The sequence below is a fragment of the Calliphora vicina genome, chromosome 1 (genome assembly GCF_958450345.1).
Source record: "Calliphora vicina chromosome 1, idCalVici1.1, whole genome shotgun sequence".
NCBI classification, from domain to species: Eukaryota; Metazoa; Arthropoda; class Insecta; order Diptera; family Calliphoridae; genus Calliphora; species Calliphora vicina.
In genome coordinates this window covers 89,389,728-89,413,387 of record NC_088780.1, presented here as the reverse complement: position 1 = coordinate 89,413,387, position 23,660 = coordinate 89,389,728, and the positions used below count along the sequence as shown (strand labels likewise).

The 23,660-nt window shown below is 27.6% G+C and overlaps 2 protein-coding genes across 5 annotated transcripts in view; both read right to left on the bottom strand.

Annotated features, from left to right (window-relative positions):
• Positions 1-222: 222 nt before the first annotated feature.
• Positions 223-1,564, bottom strand: LOC135951419 (vitellogenin-1-like). Its single transcript, XM_065501071.1, has 3 exons — positions 1,334-1,564; positions 1,010-1,282; positions 223-897 (listed from the first exon to the last, which is right to left on the bottom strand). The coding sequence occupies exons 1-3, from the start codon at positions 1,562-1,564 to the stop codon at positions 223-225; spliced, it is 1,179 nt and encodes a 392-aa protein (XP_065357143.1).
• Positions 1,565-11,323: 9,759 nt separating this feature from the next.
• The window catches only part of jvl (javelin-like), a 265,244-nt gene continuing 252,907 nt past the window's right edge, over positions 11,324-23,660 (bottom strand). For 2 of the 4 annotated variants that reach the window (XM_065515097.1, XM_065515098.1), the window contains exon 8: positions 11,324-12,628. In XM_065515097.1, the coding sequence (XP_065371169.1) occupies positions 11,705-12,628 (924 nt within the window). In that variant the 3' untranslated portion in view covers positions 11,324-11,704. The other 2 variants (XM_065515100.1, XM_065515099.1) reach the window with 2 other exon arrangements.

Genomic DNA, 23,660 nt, shown 5'->3' with positions numbered 1-23,660 from the left:
TATCTATTACATACAAAACAATACATTTAAATGTAACCAAGTATTTATATTGAAACAAACAAAACATAAAACAGAAAGTTGTATTACATGCAAAATTATTTACAATATTTAACTTTAAGAACATTTAAGTCAAAATACAAACAAAAAACTAAAAATAAATAAAAATTCTTATTGATTACTTTCAAAAAACTCAAATTTCGTTCAAAGTGTTTTATTACTTCCTTAATAGCCAGGACAAGAACCGCAATTACCCAATGGCGTTTTAGCATCATCTGTGGCATTTTTACCAAACGGTTCAGCTTTATTGACACTAAAAAAATAATTTCCCCTTAACATCAATGGCACCTCAATCCCCATTGGATATGTATAGCCATTGCAAAAGCCATCTTCCTTTTTCTTCAAAGAATTGCAACGTGTTCCCATGAAATTGTACTCATTACCGGGATAAACACTTTCAGCATAATATTTCCATGAACGAGAATGTGAGCAACCCAATGTGAAACATCCCGGTTTAATGGGAGCCAAACCCTCTGGATAAAAATCAGCATCACCTATTGGTTCTTTCTTACCAAGAGCTCCTGGATTTGAGTGTATAATATCGATAAAGCCGGCATCGCCACGTTGTATTCCATAAAGAATTTCACCCTCATTGAAGCATGGATTGGCTGGATCTAGTCCCGTAATATGGGGTATTGTTTGATTAGAGAATTTTGTAAAATAACGACCAGCATAACCAACAATATGGGCTCCTAAGCTGTGGCCAATTAAATGTATATTTTCCAATGGATATTTATTCACCAATTTAGTCAGACCCAAGGCCATATATTCTCCGATGGCTTCGGTGTTTAAGGCGGACCATGAGTACAGTGTATCGATAAAGTTGGCAGTGTCTAAAAGCTAAAGATTAGTTGGTCAACGTTTTTTATTTCCTCAACGATGTAATGGGTACATAAAGAAATACTTATTTATATACCAATGTTTACCACTTATAAATCCTCGAAATACCTACCAAAAAATTATGTTCACCTCTGCAATGAAAAGCTTTGGCCAATGTTTCAGCACTTTCACCCTTGTAACCGTACCAGCCTCTGACAAACAATATCAATTTCTTTGACACGTTAAAATTTGGGCTCTCCACAATTTCATCAACTTGTAAAAGCGGAAAGCTTTCATTTAGACAAGGTGTTTGCAATATAAATTCCATTTTACTAATATTTGGAGTAATACGTGGTCTGACATCTCCATAAGTCAAATAAATTGAACCTATAAATAAGGCATCGTACTTGTAGTTCCACATAAAAGTGTTTTAAATAATTATATGAATCTTACAAACTTGGTTGATCGTCTGAGCCACAGAAACTTCTGGTAAAGCGAATAAAGCTTGAATGGGCAAGCGAAATAATTGCTCCATTTTGACTGTCCATTTGGGTAGTTGTGGCACTAAACCATTTATGATACTAAATATATCCAAGGAATTGGTATTATTGGATACATCGTTGGCTACAATTTGTGTGAATAAACCGCAACAAAATAATAAAGTAACTAATAGTTTCAAAGTTAACATTTTGTTTAAAATTATTTATATGTTTAAATATCAGCTCTTTATATAGGTATTATTCGTAATGCATTAAATTTTAATCGTGTCAGTGTTAGAAAATAATTTATTAATTATTTATTAACAAATAAATTGTGTCAGAGAATGAGATTATCGACTAAAAATGACAGGGAAGGTTTTTAATTATGAATTAATATATACATAGCTAAAGAAGGTAAAACACAAATAGAGTATTATTTGAACTACTTTACAATGCTCACAGAATGCTCAAAGTAAGAGTGTTATATCCGGCTGCCTATATACCATTCACCAAAGTAAAATTCAAGATAAAAATTGAAAACAATTTTGGTTAAAAGAATTGGTGAAAAATAGGTAAATAAAAGGTATTTGCGTATATCTTAGCAGTTTCGATTTTAAATAGCAATCTCGATTTTAAATAGCAACCGAACCAGGACTATACCCGATATATTGATGTATCAATCATGATTGTAAGATATTTGGGGGCTTCTGAAACTAGATTTGAATACACAGACGGACATGGCTGTATCGACTTCGCTATCCAGAGTATCGTTCCAGAGTATTGTAAAGCTACACATGTCGATTGGCTGTGAAAGGCGTAGAACCATTTTCAAACACTCATTTCATAGGCTAATCAATTACACAGTGCAAAAAAACACACAATCATGACAGTATACCTTCGACTCTACTACCAAAGGGTAGTAAAACTCTATACTCTGTTTGTCCATTTTGGTGACCAATTCTTTTTTATGGGCCCCCAAAGATTCTGAAAATTAGTGGGCCCTCAAAAAATGGTGTCATCAGTTTTTGGCCAACAGCTAATTCAGACTTGGTGATACCGTTTAACTTTATATGGCAATAACATAGCTAAGAGTCCGTCAAACTAATTTTGTTAAAACTTTTTCCCAAAAAATAGCTTTTTCATGCACTTTTTTGAAAAAAATATAGTAAAAAAATAGTTATTCAGATTTACCGTAGTTACAACTTTGCCAAATAATGTTAGTGAAAACTTAGGAGTCCCTGGAAATTATTCTAAAAAAAGTGAAAAACCAATTTTTTCATCCTATATGTTTTAAAAAAAGTTCACGAAAAAGCTATTTTTGGGGAAAAAATTTTAAAGGTTATGACTTTTGCAACGAAAAAACTCAAATAGAGCCACTGTGCACCGTAAGGCCGACATATCTAAAAAACTAAAAAAAAAATCGAGCAAAATTAAAGAAAATAAATAAGTAAACCTAAATAACTCTTGACCTAAAAGTGATAACCTACATTTGTATGAATGTTTTTTATAGATCTTCTCTAGGACCATTTATATTTTTAATATCAGCTCATTCGGATCATAAATATATTTTTGGTGATTTTTTTAATAAATGTGAGACCCAAGGTGGTGTGTAATTTTGCTAATTAAGCATAGAAAGCTTTATTTACAACTTTGGTATCTTTGGTGACCCCCATTGAAATTTTATAGCAAACATTTTCGTAGAATATTTTAATCATTAAATGTCCTTTTTTGAAAAGACTTTTTTGAATTTCTATAAAAAAGGGTCAAATTGACCCCTAAAGAGAGGAGCTAGAGGGTTAAGATCTTCCACGAAAATGACCCCTATAAAATTGCACAATATAACTCTGGCAATAAGAATTCTCTTAGACATTAAATTACAGCCTTTTTTTCAGTTAGTATAATGCTCCCTTCGATCAAAAAATTAAAACTTTGACCCACTGTTAAAAGAAATCAGACCAGCTGGACTATAAGTTTATTCTACAAAAATGATCTACTCAACATGCCCTTTCAGAATTATAATGTTATTATCGTGATAAAATTTTAAAAACAAGTTGTATATGAAAATAAATCGTTCTACCAACTCCTATATCAGAAAAATATTTGATTGTCAATAAATAATTTGTATATATTGATATTAACATACATATATTTCGATATGTGTATGTAAGTCATTCATACATTCGTCAAGGTGAATTTATTAATAAACTTGTGTATAAGTCTATCAATGCAAGGCAGACCTGCTGCTCCCTGATTAAAATTAAAAAATCTGTCTCCGTTTGGATTTCAAGCGAGATTAGTATTATAAGTATGCTAAAATGTAGCTTTCTAGGTATTTTGGGAGCTTCAAAATCTTCCTAAAATATCAGAAATCTCGAAATTTGTTAATCCTGAAAAATCGGGATTCGCATCCCTATTAGAAACCAATATTAATATGTGTGTTCTTTTAAATATTAAACAATTTTATACCAACCAAGAATAAGATGGGGGTATATTGATTTTGTCATTAGGTTTGTAACAGACCCACAATATTCTGGGCAAACTAGCAATGTCCGTCCATCTGTATGTTGAAGAAAAGATACTGCCCACAAGGAAGAACTTAGGAGGATGATATTGGCAAAATCGGTATAGTAGAACCAGAGTTTTTGACCAAAATTTAATTTTCTTTAAATGCATATATTGCAGATAATAAAGGGTGTCTCAGTAAGAGTGCACTTTACATATAAATTTTTTTTTTTTTTTGTGCAAGTTGTATCCCTGAAATTTGGCAGCTGTCACATATGTTTATTCTGATTATTAAAAATGTAGCGCTTTACGAAAGAACAAAGCGTTATAATTATGAAAACTTGTTACAAAAATTAGGAAAAATATGCTGAGATCGCTTACATACTTCAAAGAAAGTGCAAAATGTGTCAACCGTTCGAAGAGTGGTCAAAACATTTGAAGAAACTGGCTCGGTTATGGACAATAAGAGTCTTGAAAACATTGCTGCTGTAAACGTGTCACCCGAAAACATCACTTCTGCATCGTTCTCAACAACTTCAAATTTCTCGAAGCAATATGCAGCGAATTTTGACAAATGACCTACAACTTTATGAGTACAAAATTCATCTTACTTAGGAGCTCAAACCAACAAAAGCGCCGGCAATTCGTTCAATGGATAATGGTGCAAAGTAAAGTCCATGCCACTTTTTCTAAAGATGTCATTTTCTCCGATGAAGTACATTCCCATGTGAATGGCTTCATGAATACAAAAAATTGGCGAATTTGTGGCTCAAAAAATCCTCATGCAATCCATGAGAAACGAGCAACTGTCTGGTGCGAATTTTGGTCAGGCGGCGTTATTAGGCCTTATTTTTTTGAAGATGAGGCAGAAATTACATTGACTGTGAACGGCATTCGGAACATGATAAGGGAGTTCTTGTGGCCTTGCAACAGCAACGATTTACAGAAAAAATTATTTCAAGAAATTTTGATGTCAACTGGCATCAAGATCATGCAATTTAACGCCGTGTGATTTTTTGGGGATTTTGTGAAATCTCGGGTTTATGCGAATAAACCGGGAATATTCCCGAGCTCAAATCCGAAATCCAACGAGTCGTCATTGAGATACAGCCACTTCTCAGTGAAAAATTTCATGAAAATAGTAATGGTTTGTCATCAGAGCAATGCGGGCCATTTGACGAATAGTTTATTCCATACTTAATATATTTACATGTTTTTATTTTAAAATGATAAAGTGCACACTTACATTGATATTTTGAACACGTCTTATCGTCCCCTCAATAAAACAATAGTGTATAAGCATATACAACATTATTATACCCTTCACCTTCGTGAGAAGGGTATATATAAATTTGTCATTCCGTTTGTAATATCCACAATATAATTTTCCGACCCTATAAAGTATATATTCTGGATCCTTATAGATAGCGGAGTCGATTAAGCCATGTCTTTCTGTCTGTCTGTCCGTCTGTTGAAATCAATTTTCTGAAGAAACCAGATATCTTCGGGATCAAAATCTTCAATAATTCTGTCAGACATGCTTTCGATAAGTTTGCTATTTAAAATCAGCAAAATCGGTCCACAAATGGCTGAGATATGAGGAAAAAACCAGAACATCCTCTGTATTTGACTTATATCTGGATTATTAAGTCATTCATATAGACAATATGGATATCTAATCATAAATATTTCAAAGACCTTTGCAACGACTTATATAAGACCATAGTAAGTTGGACCTACAATGGGTCAAAATCGGAAAAAAAAATTTTAAACCGCATTTTTTTTCAACAAAAAAAATTTTTTAAACTTAAAAAAAAAATTAAATTTAAAAAATTAAACTAACAATTCGAAAAAAAAATTTTTCCAAAAAATTAAAAGAACAACTTTGGAAAAAAAATATATTTTGTTTACCTAAAAATATTTAAAATTTGTATTTTGAACTATAATTTGGTTAAGATTCGGCACAGCCGAATATTTTTTTATTACATAATAATAATCTACATAACTGATTCTATATGTGGTAAAAATTTGGTGAATTTCTACTTCCACAAAGTGGGTCTAAAGATCAATTGAAATATTACTTTTGTTCTAGATGTCTACTAACACAAACATTTTAAACTCAATTATTTCAAAATGGCAAAAAAAATAATACACTATTGTTTTATTAAGGGGACGATTATTATACTTGGGGTTTATTGATTTTGCCATTCCGTTTATAACACATCGAAATATTTGTCGTAGTCCCAAAAAAGTATATTCTGTGTCCTGACCGTCAGTCTGTCTGTCTGTTGAAGAGGGCCTCGAGGGAAGGATTTAGGATGCCGAATTTTTCACAAATATTATCTATTAATCAGAAATATTTGGTATTGAAATGGGCAAAATCGGCTAAGTAGAACCAGAGTTATGATGTAAAACTGCCTCGAAAAAGCCAGATGGTCATTTATTTCGATAAATGTTCCGCTCATATATGATATAAGTGCAATTTATTCTTACCGTTTTTGCAAATTAAGACCAAAATAAATAACAAATAATTATGTTTGTTTTTAATAATATGTTTAATAATGTTTATTAATTATTTCCGTTACATAGTTTTCTTTTTATTGCTATAATTAATTAATAATATTTTTTTATTTTATTTTACTTAATAAATCATAATCAAAATTAACACTTTCATGCATGTTTTTTATTTATATTTTTTTTAATTATATATAATATTTTTAGTTCTTTCATTAAATAATATAAAATATTTACATGTAACTAGATGAGGACAAAAATAATAAAAAAAAAGTAAATCACGTTACCAAAATAATACAAATAATAGTGATAACAAAAAAATATTATTTTTTTAATTCTAAAAATATAAAAATAGAGCAGACTCTTTACAAAATATTATTGTATTCTTTACAAATTAAATTTTGGTTACTAATAATATTAAATGCTACAAAATTTATTAAATAACAAAATTAATCATAAAGAAATAGTAATATTAAGTATTTTAAAGGTTATACACAGAAAAAAAAAATTATGGATAAATTTTTAAAATAATCATAAAAAATATTTTAAATAATAGGTTATAGTCTATTAATAATAAGTATTAGATTAAATGAAATAATAATTTTAATAATGGATAAATACAATTGAATTATTTGTTTTTAGATTTTTATTAATTAGGTTTTCCTTTTTTAAATTCATTAGTTTATGTTTATTTAAATCGAAATTTATTTTTTATTAATGATGATTAATTATTTTATATATATATATATTTTTATGCCGTGACTAAGACTAGTTTTTTTTATTATTTTATTCAATATTTGAAAAGTGTTATCAAAACAAACAGGTCATTTTTATGTCTTTTAAAACAATTTTTATACGCTACAGTGTTTCTTTTGTTTTCATTTGCATAAGGAACCTTTAAACAAGTTTGCTTTTAAATATAAATAATCATGAATGGACCTGAGCATACAAAACAATAAACTCATACATTTGCTTTAAATTAACAATTTACTTACAAACAATTTATATGTATAAAATTTAAATACTTCTAAATATTTAGGTTTTAAAAATGCTATAAATATAAAAATTTTACAAAGAAATCATTAAGCTTAAGATCATTTACATTTATATTTAGTACGCCTACTTATTTGAAAAAAATGTGTTAAAAGCTTATAAAGATTTAATATTCATATGAAGTATATGTAGGGTATTCATTTAATCTAGCATTACAATTAGCAGTGACCAATAATTGGATTGACTACACTTAATTACTAGTGGAAACTAGATGAAAGCGTGGTGATGCATTTTTAGCATTTTAATATATGCAGTTTAAATGTGCTTTTAAAAATTATGGCGAACATTTTTAATTTAAAAAAAAGAAACTTCATTTAAATTAATGCTATTGATAGTCTCTGGATTACTATTTAGATTTTAAAGGCCTAATTGATAATCAGTATTTATATTTATTAAAGGTTTATTAAAACTAGCTTGCATCGAAATTTTGTTTTATAAATCTTTGATAAATTTAAAAACTGTTTATGAATATGGGTGTAAGCATTTCGTTAGGTGTTTTAATGATTCAATTAAGGACAGATCACATTTGAAATTTCGGGATTGTTTATAAAAAATTAATTTGTTTGGGTTTTTTTATACACCTAGAAAAAATATAGATGTACATGTTTACTGTAACCATTTCAATATTTTTAAAAGTCTTTTAACAAACATTATAGTCACAGTAACTATTTATATGATTGTGGTAACCATAATATGGTAAAGTAAAGAATCACATAATTTTCGCAGTCATATATATGATTGTAGTAAATAAATATATGTTTATGGCAATGTTGTTGTAAATGTATGTTGTTCTTAGATTATAATATTCATTAGACGAGAACAACATAATATGGTAAATCCTTCATCATAAAATGGTTATCATAAACATATACTTGTTTACTGCAATCATCATTTTATCATATTATGGTTACCACAATCATATAAATAGTTACTGTGATCATAAAATTATTCAAAAAATGGTTACTGCACACATGTACCATATTTTTTCATTGCTTATAGTATTCATTCCATGAAAGATTTATAAAAAATTTAATTTATTGTACGTGGGTATTCAGACTTTGTTCAAACTTCAAACATGTGCCATTTTAACATTTCCTTTTTTAAGTTTTCTAATCTTGATATTTTCGATTTTTGAAAAATGACAAAATTCAGAAAAATATACATAAAAGTTTGTTTGTTCATTATTCATTGTAAAACCATGTGAAAAGTTTTTATATCCTATTTAAAAATTTTACTATAAAAGTGCAGTGCAATTTTCTAATACAATTTTAACAAATATCTACCATTTGATTTTTATTATTTTCTATTTTTTAAAACATTAAACTGTAAAATGTTTAAAAAAAATTAATTTGGGTCCAGAAGATCTACTATTTTTAATAAATTCGTATAAAAAGTCCAACAAAAATATTTTTTTTCTGTAAATAACTAAAAAAATTTGCGTGATATTTGAACTTTTCAAATTTTACTATGCTAATCAAATGGTAGAAATTGGTCAAAAATGCTTCAGAAAATCGCATTTACAGCATGATGCACTTTTAAATGAATATATTACTTTTTAGCAGCTAAATACAAAGAGGTCAAAATTAGCTTTCATATGTTGCCGGAATCAATAAAATTTGACGTCAGCTTTTGAAGATACACTTTGTAGAATTTTGCCACTTTTCAAAAATTAAAATTGGTGAATGAAAACGGAGGTTTTTCAAAATTTAAAAATGGAAATGTCTAAATAGCTCCATTTGCCTGATGTCGATTGAATTAATGATAGATTTATATGCATTTTTGAGCTCAAAGACTTTCGATTTAACAAAATTCCTTAATTTTTTTTTCAAAAATAAAAAATTATCCAGGGGGTCGATTCTGATTCACAAACGGTGAAATGTAAAGTTTTTTTCATAGAGTTTCTGATTCTCGTTTAGTGAAAAAATTATAAATAAATTTAAATGTTTTCATATTAAAAGAACAAGTAAATGAAAACTCATCATAAGAACGGGAATCGCAATTTGTGTTTTTGTGAAATGATAATATGCAAAGTTCGTATGAAAACGAAAATGAAAAGTTTTTTTCATTTCACCATTTCACAGAACGAGAATATACCCCCTGATTACTAAAATTTATGTTTTACAAGTTTTGAAAAAAACGAAAAAAAGACTATGTTTACTTTACACTATCTGGGTTAAATATTAAAAAATCTAAAGTTAAAAATTATCTGAGGGTTAAACACCATCTAATTTATCACTATACATGGGAGATGGTTTTTTGGACTATATAATAGTTTTCGGCTCAATGCAAACGACACAAATTTTTCTCTTTATATTCCAGTCATTGTATTTAAATTTCTCTTAATCAAGTAATACGTAAAGTCCTAATTATTTTCTAAAGACACATTTAATGGACAGATACAATGACTGAAGGTGGCTTAGTAATTCAACTAAGCTGAGAGAATTCAGAAAGTTTTGAGGCAGCTTTCAAATGAGACTGTTTTAAATTTTTAACATTTTTAATGCAACAACAAAGTAATTTTCTAACAATTTTTTTACTTACAAGTTGAGCACAACTGGAATTTTCGTATTTAGTTAGGTAGTCTATCAACATTGTCATAAATATTTATTTTTTATGAAATAATTAATTTAATGCCTGGAAAACTGTTATTGACAACTAAATAGTTCCATTTAAAGAAGAATTGTTTAAAATTTTATTATGAAACGGAACTTTAGACTTTTCTATTAATCACACAGTCTAATCCGTATAAATCAGTTTCCTTTACTTCAAACGTTTAAAAGCGATTTATAACTAAGAACTAATAACGCTATGCTACACCAAAATTATCAGGCCTGTCACAGAATTCCATTCCGATCGAAAGTGGAATTAATTCCATAATTTGCTTCTTCACAAAAAGTAAAACGAAAATTTCCTTCGGAATGAAACCACTTTCAGTTTTCAAAGAGGAATTGATATTTGTTTGTAATTATTTAGGGCCTGGCTCACTAAATGCGAACGAACATTTTCTTTCTAATTACCAAAAACTTCACTTTTATTTTAATATAAAAAACGCTGTCAAATTATAATCCGAAGTACGGAATTATTAAATATATTTTTAATTAACAAATTACACGGAATCTGAAGAACCTATAATGAAATTGATCGGAATAAAAACTACGAAATTGAAACCACTCCGAACGAAATGTGTGACAGGCCTGTAAAAAGGGGTTCTCATATAGCAATCTAGTTGTATTTAAGTCCATAGAATTCGGAATGACTTTTAGGTTTTCTCGATAACTTCGTTTAGTACTTTTTTTATTAGCAAATGTATTTTGTTTTAGTTGGGGAGCATCCTGAATTTGAACTAATTTTCCAACCGATTTTTACAAATATGTTTCTGTTTAAAAGGCAAAGCTCATATCTTTTAAACAAAAGAAGTAATTTTACAATTAGTTTCAAAAGAAAATATTAATGAAGTTTTGAATTTTTAACTTTAATAATAACTTTAACTAAAAGTATTTCCGTACTCTATGAGCTTTAACATAACACATAACACACATGCTACATAAGAAAACTTTCTTATATTTTTCGTTAATTTTTCAGTCAAATGACAAATTTACTCATTGTAATAAAACCTTTCAGTTGTAGTTATAAAACATTAATAAAGACTACTATAATTTTGTTGCTGCAACTATATTGCAAATTAAACCAGAAAAATGCTAGTGGAATAGTTTTCAAAAACTATCAATAATAAAAGTTTAAAAAAAGACAAATGTGTCAACATTAATTGAAAGAAATAATTTTGTATATACTATATGTATAAAAATCAAAGGAAATTGAGCATGTATGACACAATTGTGATCCTAGGAATTGCAATCGGAAGACAAAATATTTAATACTTATTAAAATAAAAAGGAAGAAAATTAATATCTTAAAGTCAACAGTGAAACAATAAATGCATGTTATAATAGTTCTGTTCCAGTACTATACAATTTCCAGTTATATTTCAGCATTTTTCAATTGTATTAAAAATATATCCATTGCTATTTCAAAAATGTCTTGTTGAACTTTAAATGAAAATTTCTGTAATATAACTAGAACTAGATTAAGTTAGATTTGCTAATTTTGTTTTGAATTTACAAGTTGGTGCCCAACTACGCAACATTTTATTTCTGTTTACCAAATCTGACCAGTACTAGAACTAGATTAAATGACAAGTGAAACTTGGTCATGTTTTCTTAAAAAAAATGTCTTGTAAAAATTTAAATATAAAAAATAACATAAATTACTACTTGACATTATTAATTTAAATAATCTACACTTCTATAATACAATTGTTCATTATTATTAAACCAGCGTGGTGGTACATCTTCATCGAAATCGAAATTAATTAGAACCTCTCTTCCCTCCATTCCATCATTAATAATATTATCATTGTCAACATCGTCATCATGGATGAGAACTTCATTCTTAATTAAATCCTCATAACGATAATTGCCATAAGTTTTCTCATCGATATTCCCTTCTTCCTGTTCAGATTCGCATTGAGCCCAAGAGCCATAGTCACCAGATGTATCAGCATTGTATTCGACCATTGATGGTGCCATAGAAATGTAACTACTGGCCCTGGTGGTAATATTTAGGTTACTACTATTACTTTCTGCGTGTTTTACTTGATGTACTTTGAAAATATTTGGTGATTTTGAATACATTTCAGCATGTTTTGGTTTCAATAAATCTTCTGAACTTTCCTCTTCGGGTATTTTAAAAAGATTCTTATTCAATTGCTCATTACTATCAAGAATTTCAAGCTTTTGAGAGTTCAAAGAAAGATCAGCTTCCAATGAATCTTGATAACCATAGTCGAATGTTACTAATAAATTGTCACTGCCCGGATCAGAGGAACTCATATAAGAGGCATATGAAGTATAGATGTCGATTTCTTCATCATCATTATTGGTCTCTTCGACATAAGTGCCATCAATGGAGTCTTGCAGCTCGCTCATTTCCTGCATGCGTTCAGCCGCAGTTGTCTCTTCTAACAATTCTCTTTCAAAGTATTGACTCAAGGTGATTTTGTTGCTGTTAGTCTTGGCCACCTTAAGTTTATTGTTAGTTTTGGGTAGTGTCACTGTGATAGTTGGAAGAACTTCTTCAAAGTATTGGTTAAGGCCCGATTTCATTTCCTTTGCATTATTTGCGCAATTTTTGTCATATGAAAAATTCTATTCATGGCCAAAATTTTGTTGTTAAAATTTTTTGGAAGAATTTTTGAATAGAGAAGGAAGCAAAAAATTACAAAGCAAAATAAAAAGAAAGATAAAAAAGAAATTAATTAATTTATATTGTATTTTGTTCTAAAACGAAAAAGAAAAAAAATATTTAATTACATTAACTTAAAATTGTAACTAGTTTTTTTTTTGTTTAATTTGAATTGGTTATTTTTGTATATTTACAATAAAATTATTTAAAATTATTATTTGGGAAATATTTACAAAAGATAATTAATAGAAAATATTAATTGATTTATTAATTAATTCAATTGATTAAGGATTAGAGCACAGTTTAGAGGGACATTATATAAAATGTTATTTCAATTGTTTAAATAGTTTTGTTAAAAAAAAATTATTATTGAAATTAGCAAGAGGAAAAATTTGTTGTAGCAGTTCCAGGAACCTATTACGGCATCAATGAAAGTGTTGAATAAAAAAGAGACAGACAACCAGTACAAAATATGTAAACTGAGTTTCAATGAAAGCTTTTATGCGAAAAAATTAAGGAATTTTTTAAAATAAACTCTTTTTCCTTAATTTCTTAAGTATTTAAAATAGTTTTCAATACATTTTTAAAGAGTTTAAATAAGAAATTAACTTCAAAAGCTTTCACAACAGCTTTGAAATTTATTATATATTGGAAAAATGTGTTATATTTTTTGAAAGTTTTTCGAAATATATCAATTATTGCAACTATTAATAAAACTTACAATTTAAAGTGAAAAACTTTTGATATACCGACATTTGTTTTAGCTTTTTCTCAAAGCTCTATAAAATATTATGGAAGTATTAAAGTATTGATGCTCAAAAGCTCTGTTTCTTAAGCTTTCGTAAAACTTACATTTATTTATCAATATTAATTTAAATTTGTATGAATTTCAAAGATTTCCGTAGATTTTTTTTAAAGAAATTTTACTAAAATTGCAATGTAATATGGAATCATATAAAAAAGCTTTATTTTTCTAATATTATTTTAGCTAAAAATTTATTTAAAAGTGATTTTCTAAAATTACATCTAAAATTACTTTTCCTAAATAGGATTCTTTTTAAAAATCTCAATTATATAGTTTTGTTTATATAAGAAATAAACAAGCTTCAAAAGATTAGGTTTACTGTATGAACATTACTTCAAAAAAATGTGAAAGCTTTAAGCTTAAAATTAAGAAAAGATTGACTTATAGTATATAAAGTTTTTTTAATGCACGCAAGCCGAATAAAATGATTCCTTGGTTGAAAGTAATGAGAGTTTATTGATAATTTATGTTTTATTAAAAATTGCTTAAAGCTTATCAAGAAAATTTAGAATTGTTTAATGTTTAAGCTTAACTGAGATTTCAAATGTAAAGCTTTGTTTAGAAGTTTGTCAGATCTCGTGTGAACTAACAATTTTTGTGTGGCAATATTGTCTAAGAAATCACTGTTCGACTGCTAGTTGATAACAATATTGTCAGATATCCGAAAATCTGAGTTCACAGGATTTCGATGTCATTGCCAAACATTGTCAGATCATACTAATATTGTCAAATGCGCTAGATTTTAATATCTAACAATTTTTTGCCTGAAGTTATTGTCTGTTAAATTGTCTTAAAAGGGATTGACAGATTTTCTGACACATGTCTTGTAACCTTGTGTCAGCACATTGCTAGGTCTGACAATATAATTAGATCTGACAACCGTCTGCACAAAGCTTTGTTGTAATACTTTATTAGAGCTTTCCGATCAACTTAAAATAATCAATAATTTCTTTTGAAATTAACACAATTTGAATTATTTAATTGAAAATATGTATGAAAGCTTTTAAAAAAACTTCTGAAGGTGAGAAAAAAACTCTCGCCAAATACAGTTAATCAACACTTTTAAAGCTGAGCTTTTGAGCTAAATTTTTAACCGATGTAAGTAAGTTTTAGTTTGGTAGATTTCACTAAATTTTGTTTTTTTTTAAATTCTTTCATATTTGTATGATTTTAGAATTTTGTTTAAAACAATTTAATGTGTTAACCGAAGTTTATTTTTAAAATTTTTGTTAAACTTACCCATAGTACTTAGACTAAACTAAAAAAAAAATAAGTGAGGCGGTAAAAATAAGGAGGTTTTAGAGGGTAATATGAGATCTTAAACCAAAAAAAAACAACTAAAAACTACGCCAGGATAGTGAAAGAAGTAGATAGAAAAAAAAAATAAAGAAAATGGTGCTTTAAACTAAACTAATCGATTATTAAAACTAAATTAAACTAATTTGGAAAGGAAAAAAATTAAATTTGAAAAGAAAACTTACGGGTTATAAAACGGCCAACGAAAGTAGCTTTTATCTCTTTCACTCTCTCACTCCCACTTTTTCTTCCCGCCTTTTTGAGTTTTTCATAAATCTGTCTATATATTGTATATGGTTCGTTTAAGAAAATATTTTATGTAGTAGAAAAACTAAAATATACGAAGTTATACGAAGATCGAACGAGTAGAGAAGATGAAGACAATGATGATGATGGCTTTAAACGTTGATGGGTGAAGTTGGGGTTAGAGCAGCTCCAATACGTATGTATTTATAGATTGATTGATTGATTTATTGATTAATTATATAAGATAGAGATCCTAAATATACAAACACACATACACATACAAATAATCATAATCATAGGTCCAAATAAGGGTAGATCCAAACCAACTCCATAATATATAGTATGTACGTTATATATATTTTATTATTTTTGTTTGTTTTCTTTCTTTTTCTTTTTCTATTTTTTTTTTGTTTTGTTTTTGTATTTATTTTGGGGTTATATGAAGTAGCATCCTTAATCCTGGGAATATTTATTTTTATTTATTTATATTATAAAATGATGATGTGTTTTATTTATATTACAGTATATGTAAAATATAATCATTAAACGTTAAATAAAGCCCACAGCCAGTAAAATATATTTTGATATAATTCTTTTTTTTTATTTCTCTCAATCTCCCTTTCTCTCTCTCTTTGTGTGTTGTTGGTGACTTTTTGATTCATTGCATTTTGGGGTTTGAGGCCATCTTCCAAAAATATATTCAACTTTTGTGGGGTCATTTACAAAATTTGTATTACGAGCATTTGCAAAACTTTTCAACTTTGTGTGAATTGAAGAATATTTGTTTGTTTAATTTGTGTTTTGGTTTTAATTTTACACAGTTTTGTATTATTTAAGTATTATTAAATAGTTTTATAGTTGCAAAACATTCACATGCATTTTTAGTTTTATTTTGCTGTTAAAATTTTTGAAATTCTCTTTAGTTTTTAGAATCAAAATATTTCGTATAATTTTTGTTTTTTAATAAAATTAGAGGGGACACAATACATGGTTAGATAGAGTTGTTTGTTTGTTGTGTAGTTGTTTGATTTTTGATATTTGTTGCACATTTATTTATTCGTGGGGGGATTTGAGTTTATTATTTTTTTATAAGTAGGATTTATTTTCAATATTTTTTTGTTTTGTGGTGTTCAAGTAGACAGGAAGACGATTTGGTTTGTTTTTTTATTTTTGAGTTACAGACAGAAAATATTGTAAAAAAGTATAAAAAAAATAAATACAGAAAATTAGATACATTTAAGGTAGATTTTGATTGTTGCAATTAAATATTAACACAAACATTTAACATTCAATGCAAAAAATAACAAATATTTAAATTTATTTATTTTTTTTTGTTTAAGTTTAGTAACAGCTTTGTGTGTGTGTGTGATTTTATATTTAAAAAAACATTTTCAAATAAACATAAAACATTTAATATTGTATGATGATTAGTCAGAGTGTTAATGCTCAAGTGATTTTAGTAATGACGAGTGACAATGGAAATGATTATAATGATGTTAGTAATTTTTCAGTAACAAAATCAACTGCATTCAACAATTACCCAGCCCAACTAAATGACATTTTACACAAAAATTATTAAATTGTATACTTTTTTGGATCCACTTCAAAATGTTATTAACATATGGTAAATTAAGATCTAAATAATTTACAAAAATGGTACAACTTATTTTTATTCGAACCACAATTATTAAACTCGCTTTAACCAATTAACATAAACTGAAAATAAACATTGCAAATTGTCTTGATCTGCGATTTAGATCTTTCATTTGAATCCTAAATTTTATAAGATTAAAATTCGAATCGAACCGAAAAGTTCCTTATTTGCAACTTCGTCATACCAAACTTTCCTACAAACTCTTTGTAATTAAAGTTATATTTGCTAAAATATAGAAAATATATCAGCAGTTATATATTTACGAATTCTTAATTACAGTGCGAGGAAGATCTAGATAAATATGTCAGTGACATCACGTCGACTATGCAACATTTTAAGTGTCAAAATTCCTTCAAAAAAACTTCTTCTCGAAAAGAGAAAACTCAGAAGAGACTGGGAACAAAATCGATCATCTGCTGCAAAGGAGAGGCATTTAAAATGAAACGTAAATTATTTTGAAATATTTCTTCTCGAAAAGAGAAAACTCAGAAGAGAGTGGGAACAAAATCGACCATCTGCTGCAAAGCAGAGGCAGTCGAAACGAAAATTGTATTGTATTGTAATTGGAGACAAACACGATCAAGGCTTTGTAGAGCTGATCTAGCACAAATGTCTATTTAACATAATTTTGTTTAAATGGTCAAGTTTTATCCTATATCTTTGAAAATGATGAAAAACTGGCCGCGTTTGTGAGTATTTTTATTCAATTATCTAGACGGAAGATAACCAATTTTATATTTAATGTCCTGTCATCACTGGATGTCCGGTTACAATATGTCCGGTTACAACAATTATGATTTAAAATATCAACACAGTCTCTCTCATCAGATAAATAGAAGTAAAAGTCGTAACGTCTCGATGGATAGCTATATGCCAAAAAGCAAGGGTATGAACCCTGGCTCATAAATAAAGATCAATATTGAATGGTAGAATCCTCACAATGTTCTCATACGAAATTTTGTTAAATTCTAGTAGAAACGAAGATTTTTCTGTTAATCGAAGATTAAATCAAAACTTTCTTAAAAGAACCCACAATTTTTAAAATATATAAACCTGGGGCCGATTTAGCGCATTCGTGATCGAATGTACTAAATTTCTTGCTCGATATCAAATGCCACAATCTCGAATAAGAAAATTACGATAAGAAAAACTTATCGAATGAGATAATTCGGCATCTGTTTTTCTCATACGGAACACGGGTACTTGAAAGTTATTATATTAAAAATGTATGAATACTGGCTTATAAGGGACAACTAAAATTAACGATGGCAATAAAAACCAACATCTGGGGCCGAATTACTGCACTTGTGATCGAATGAACTATCGTATCGAAAAATAATTTCGATATCGTAATTAGAACAAAATGTACTAAATTTCATGCTCGATATCGAATGCCGTAATCCCAAATAAGAAAATTACGATCGAATTTACTCGATATCGAATGCGGTAATTCGGCCTCTGGCTTTAGAAACCTATAAAATTTCGTTCATGGACAACACAACCCGAATCTTTATACAATGACATTAAATATATTTGTTCAAACCTTAGAGGTTGCGAACGTCTTCAATATGATATGCCAAAGACAATTTAACCTAAACTCAATTAACCAAATAGTAAATTATATTGAAAGCTTTGTACATCAAATTAGTTGAAATCCTTTTAGTTGACATCTAAATGAAACCGAATTGAAATTGTTTTTCATATTTTTTGAAATTATTAATTATATTTTTATATCAATTAATTATAGCGATAAAAACATATAGACCTTATAAACAAAGTGATTTAACATAAGACTTATAAACAAACAAAATAATATTTATAATAGTATTTATTAAAATTAACAATAATAATAATAAATTATACACATAAAGAAATTATTATTGACTTTTAGATTAGTTAAGGTTTTTGATAAATTTTCAAATAAAAAATTAAATCAAATTTAAAAATAATTGTATACAAATTTAAAAAAGGAAATAAGAGTTGATTTTTAAACTATTTCAAAATCCAAGTAGAGCTAATTCGTAACTTGGTTTAGAAGTGAAAATTTAAGTATTTAAACAAATCGAATCTCAGAATAGCTCCCAAAAACATATACTTAAGCTTGTTTAATTGATAATGAACTTTTAAAATTAAGAAGCTTTTAAAATATATGAACTTTTCATCTGGAAACTAATCTCAGTTCATAATCCGAATGTGATTTTAACCAATGTTAGCTGTCTTTTTTTGTTCAGAAATAAACTCTGGATTAAACTTAATTTTTAATTATTAAATAATTAACATAATTATTAAATGATTTAAACCATCATTTTTGTTATTAGTAGGCAAGTCTTTTTTCATATTTAAATGTTTTTATAGAATTTAGTCACAAGTTATTGAAGAAGAAATATTAAAATTAGGAAAAATAAATACAACAGTAAAATACATGTAGAAATAATGTTTTGCTATCAATTAATTTTAATACTATTGTTTGCTGATTTGAAACCAAAAATCATATAATGACTACTTTAAGCAGACCTCTTTCATAAATTTTAAATTTAAATACATATCGAGATATTGAATTGTAATTAAGATAATACGCCTTTTGTAATTTATTATTTATGTAAACGGTTCATATTGTCTAAGTTTAACAGAGACACTTATGCTTTTAATTGTAAACGAAATACAATCTGATCATTTCAAAAAATAATTTGACTTTGAGCCCTTTAGGACCACAGTAGTGTGTTTGTGATTATTTAACCTTCAACCCACAGGCAACTATATTTGCCAAGCGAAATTGGGGTCCTGTAGGAAAATTGTTATTCTCATAACTACTAATAAGCCATAGATCACGAAAATAAAGCAAAAATGTAGATCGTTTCAGCCGAAAATGTATGGTCCCCAAAGGGTTACAGTGACAGTATCGCATATGTAAGTTCAATTACGAATTTAAGTCGCATATAATCTCCCCTATCTGCAATAATCACCCCTATCGCAAATCAATATTTCCCATTTTTCGTTCATAAACTTTGTTCACTTGAAAAAATTCCCCATGTTGTGAAATTTTTACATGAAATTTTGTAAACAATAAACAGCTGCTACGAACAAAATCAACTATTGTGAATGAAAAGTTTAGGGGAATATCACGATAGCAATTTTCCCTTCGAGGGAAATGAATATTTCAGGGGAACATAAATTTCACATACAGCCCAATTATGAATAAAAAATTCCGGGGGAGTTTGTTCCCCGGTAGTTTTTCCCCATTGAATTTGAATAGGAAAAATGAGAAAAGGGAAAAAAACTCCCGGGGAATTTTTATTCATAATTGGGCTGATATTTTTCACGATAGGGGTGAATATGTGAAATTTATGTTCCCATGAGTTATTGAATATGGGGAATTTTTCACGTGAACAAAGTTGATGATCGAAAAATGGGAAAAAGGAACATATTCATGTGAAATATTGATTCGTGATGGGGGTGAATGATTGCATCTGCGCTTAGAAAATCTATTTCTAGCTCAAGTTATGTTTTTGGATTAGAATTGAATTTAAAAAAAAAAAACTAAATTACAAATGGCGTTTTATCAAATTATTTTTTTTTTTAAATCTCAAAACTTTGATTTTCAACTTTAAACGTATTGACACAGATATTATTGAAATCATTTAAAATTGACAGATAAAAACAAATGAAACTCTATTGCTTTATGCACTTAATAAATTTAGATTATTTAGTTTTGTTATTCACAATATTTGTTTTGATATTTCAATTTTGATTTAAATATTTAATTGTGAATGTCTTTTGTTTAGTGTTATTATGTAAATGAAATTTCAAATAAAACTTGGATGTTTTGCAAAAATATCATTATTAACAATATTATTAATTTATAACATTATTGTACTTATGTTGAATTTCATTAAATGAAATTCATAAAAATATATGAATACTTGTGTATGTATTAAGTTTTTCAAAATTGAAATTTTAATTTGTATGTATGTTTATTGTTTGTATTTATGATTTTCAATATGAAATTATTTGTTGAGGTGCATTTTAGTAAATGAATTGACATTTGTTTGAAGGACTGTAGATGGATATGTTGAAATGTGAGGGAACATGAAGGGTTGGTGACATCTACTCGATTGATAACAGATTTGTAAGTGAAAACTTTATAGTATTTTTCTTTGTTGTTTTCTTTTTTGTAAAGTTATAAATTTTTTTATAGTTATAGTGCTCTTTTTGAATAAATAAAAAAATATATTGAAAATTAAATCAAAATATACAGCGAGAAAACCCTAATAGATATTGGAAACTATATAAAAGAAAAGTGAAAATGTTTGTCAAAAGCAAATGTTTGTCAAAAGCAATCTTTTAATGAAACCTAATTTTCATTAAAATTGATAAATTAGATCTAAAGTTCACTATATAGTCCGATCTCGTTATTGCTTTTTCAGGAATATTTGTATTTCTGTTTGACCCCCGTAAATAAATTCATATCTAAAATCGTCGATTTTGTCATACGACTAAAAAGAAAAAATAGGCTACTAGCAGTCATATGTCTGAGCTGGTGTCTGTGATAACTGAATCCTGTCCCATTGGTCGTCATGAAAGTCGACTAAGTGTTGAACACAATGATTTTTGTCTGCGGAAATGAGAACGAGGAGTGTGTTGAACACATTTTATGTCATTCTCTCACAAATATTCAAAATCTTTCAAAAAAGCTATTTGTATCGTTAACAGTTGGAATACTACAACTATTTAGATGCTGCATTTAAGACATATTAAGAACGATTTTACCAACACATCTACAGCTGCATATAGTAACTACATAATGAGCTAAGCAACTCAATTTCGATTTACGACTATTCCCAATTATTCAGCCTTATCGTGTAAGTCGTTGGCCACGATAGTTTCGTATTATATTAAAGATAAAATGCAACCTGAGGCCGAATTACAGCAATCGATATGGAGTTGTCTTATTTGAGATTATGGCAATCGATATCAAGTAAAACATTTAGTACATTTTATTATAATTTCGATATGGAAATCATTTATCTATGTATGATTGTGGTACACAATCTATTAACACACAATTACGACTCCTCTAGAACCCACACCATTAAAAGAAACAAAACTACGACTCTACACTCAAAATACCGAATTTAGATAAATTATATACCATTATAAAATTGAAAATACATAATCACCCCTATCGCGAATCAACATTTAACATTTTGTTCATCAACTTTGTTTACGTGAAAAAAATTCCCTTGTTGTTAAATTTTTAGATGGAATTTTGTAAACAATAAACAGCTGTTACGAACAAAATCAACTATTGTGAATGAAAAGTTCAATATCACGATAGCAATTTTCCCTTAGAGGGAAATGGATATTTCAAGGGAATATAAATTCCACATGTTATTGCCGATAGGATTGAAAGTTATCATTTAATATTTGTTTTTTTTAGTTTTCTATTTGTCAATAAAAAATAAAAAAAATTATTTAATAAAACTTAAATTTTCTACGTGTACTCATGCCAAATCAAATATTAAATACTTTTTAATAAAGAGCCAGATTTTTTAATTTCGATCAATGAGTGGAGGGAATTGAGAGATATAAGAATAATAACAAAACACTTCTTTGAAAATGTTTTTTTTTGGATTTTTTTCTTAATACACAAATTTACTATCATGAATTCCCAAAGAAATCACAAATTGACCTTGCGTCTTCCATACACTTTAGAGGACATTTCCATTTTTTTTTAACCTTTAACTTATGACGTGAAATTTTTGTGGTGTAATTTTACACCTTATAATTTTTGCAAAAAATTTTACTTTAAAAAACATTTTTTCGTTAATATTTGCTTTTCAAAAAAAAGATACAACAATTTTAATTTAAAAAAAATAAAAAAAGAAAGCAAAATGTTATTTGAAACAAATATCCAGGCACTTTATTTCACAAGCCTTTTTGTTAAAACTTTAAAATGAAGAGAGGGTGTAAAATTTACCACCACCTCATAAGTTAAATGTTAATTTTGAAAATCTCGCGATTTGAATTTTTGGAAAATAAAGGACTTCCCGTCACAAAATATTGTTTATGTGGTTGTTAAGTCAATTTAATAGTTTTTATGAATTCAAAAGTGCATCTCAAAATTGCATTTGCATCATAAATGCATTTCATGAAAAAAAAAATTGTTTTAATTATGTAGTCTAAACAAGACATAAATCTATTTCAAATGCACCATAAATCAGTTTAATTCATGAATAAAACCGCAATTTTTGTTTGAAATTTAAAACAATAACAATTGAAATGTCCAAGAGCTCCAAAGAGTATGTGTTTAATGAATATGGTTGAAATCGAAAGATCCAAGGATAACTTGTGTTTTTTTCTGTGCTCTTTAGAGGAATTCATGATATACATACATATATTTGCCCTAAAGTATGCACTGCTCTACTTTTGTAAAGATCTTATATATTTTCGTAAATCGAAAAAACAATATCAGTTGACATTATAAATCCTTGAGAAACACGTCATATTATTATGCAGCATACATATTTCCAAGCAAGTGAAGCGTAAGCAATGTTATTAATTTTCACAGCTAAATACTTATAGAAGGTTAAATGAATAGATATGCAATATATGTAATATAATAGTTAAACAAATGCTATTATGTATCTAACAAATAATCTAGCAAATTTTATAAATTCTGCTCCTACACTTTGTCTGACATTTAACTGAAAAATCGTTTTTATTTTAATTTTCTTTTAAATTAACAACCTCAAACACAATAAAGGGCAAAAATACTGCTAACAGATGTTTAAATTGTCTTAAATTGACAGAAATAAACATTTTTCGTACACTTTAATCAAATTAAATTACATTTTTCTTGCAATTCAAAATTGTATCTATGGGAAAATACAAAGCAAGCAATTAAAATTTATATTGTTTTTGTTTAGTTAGAAAGAGCACCCTAAACCATAAAAAATAGATGTACATAATATGTATTTACAATTGTTTAGAGGCC

Coding starts and splice junctions, on each gene's coding strand:
- LOC135951419 (XM_065501071.1), bottom strand. CDS start 1,564: ATGTTAACTTTGAAACTATTAGTTACTTTATTATTTTGTTGCGGTTTA. Junction 1,283..1,333: donor TGGCTCAGACGATCAACCAA/GTTTGTAAGATT, acceptor TGGAACTACAAG/TACGATGCCTTATTTATAGG. Junction 898..1,009: donor GAGGTGAACATAATTTTTTG/GTAGGTATTTCG, acceptor ACTAATCTTTAG/CTTTTAGACACTGCCAACTT.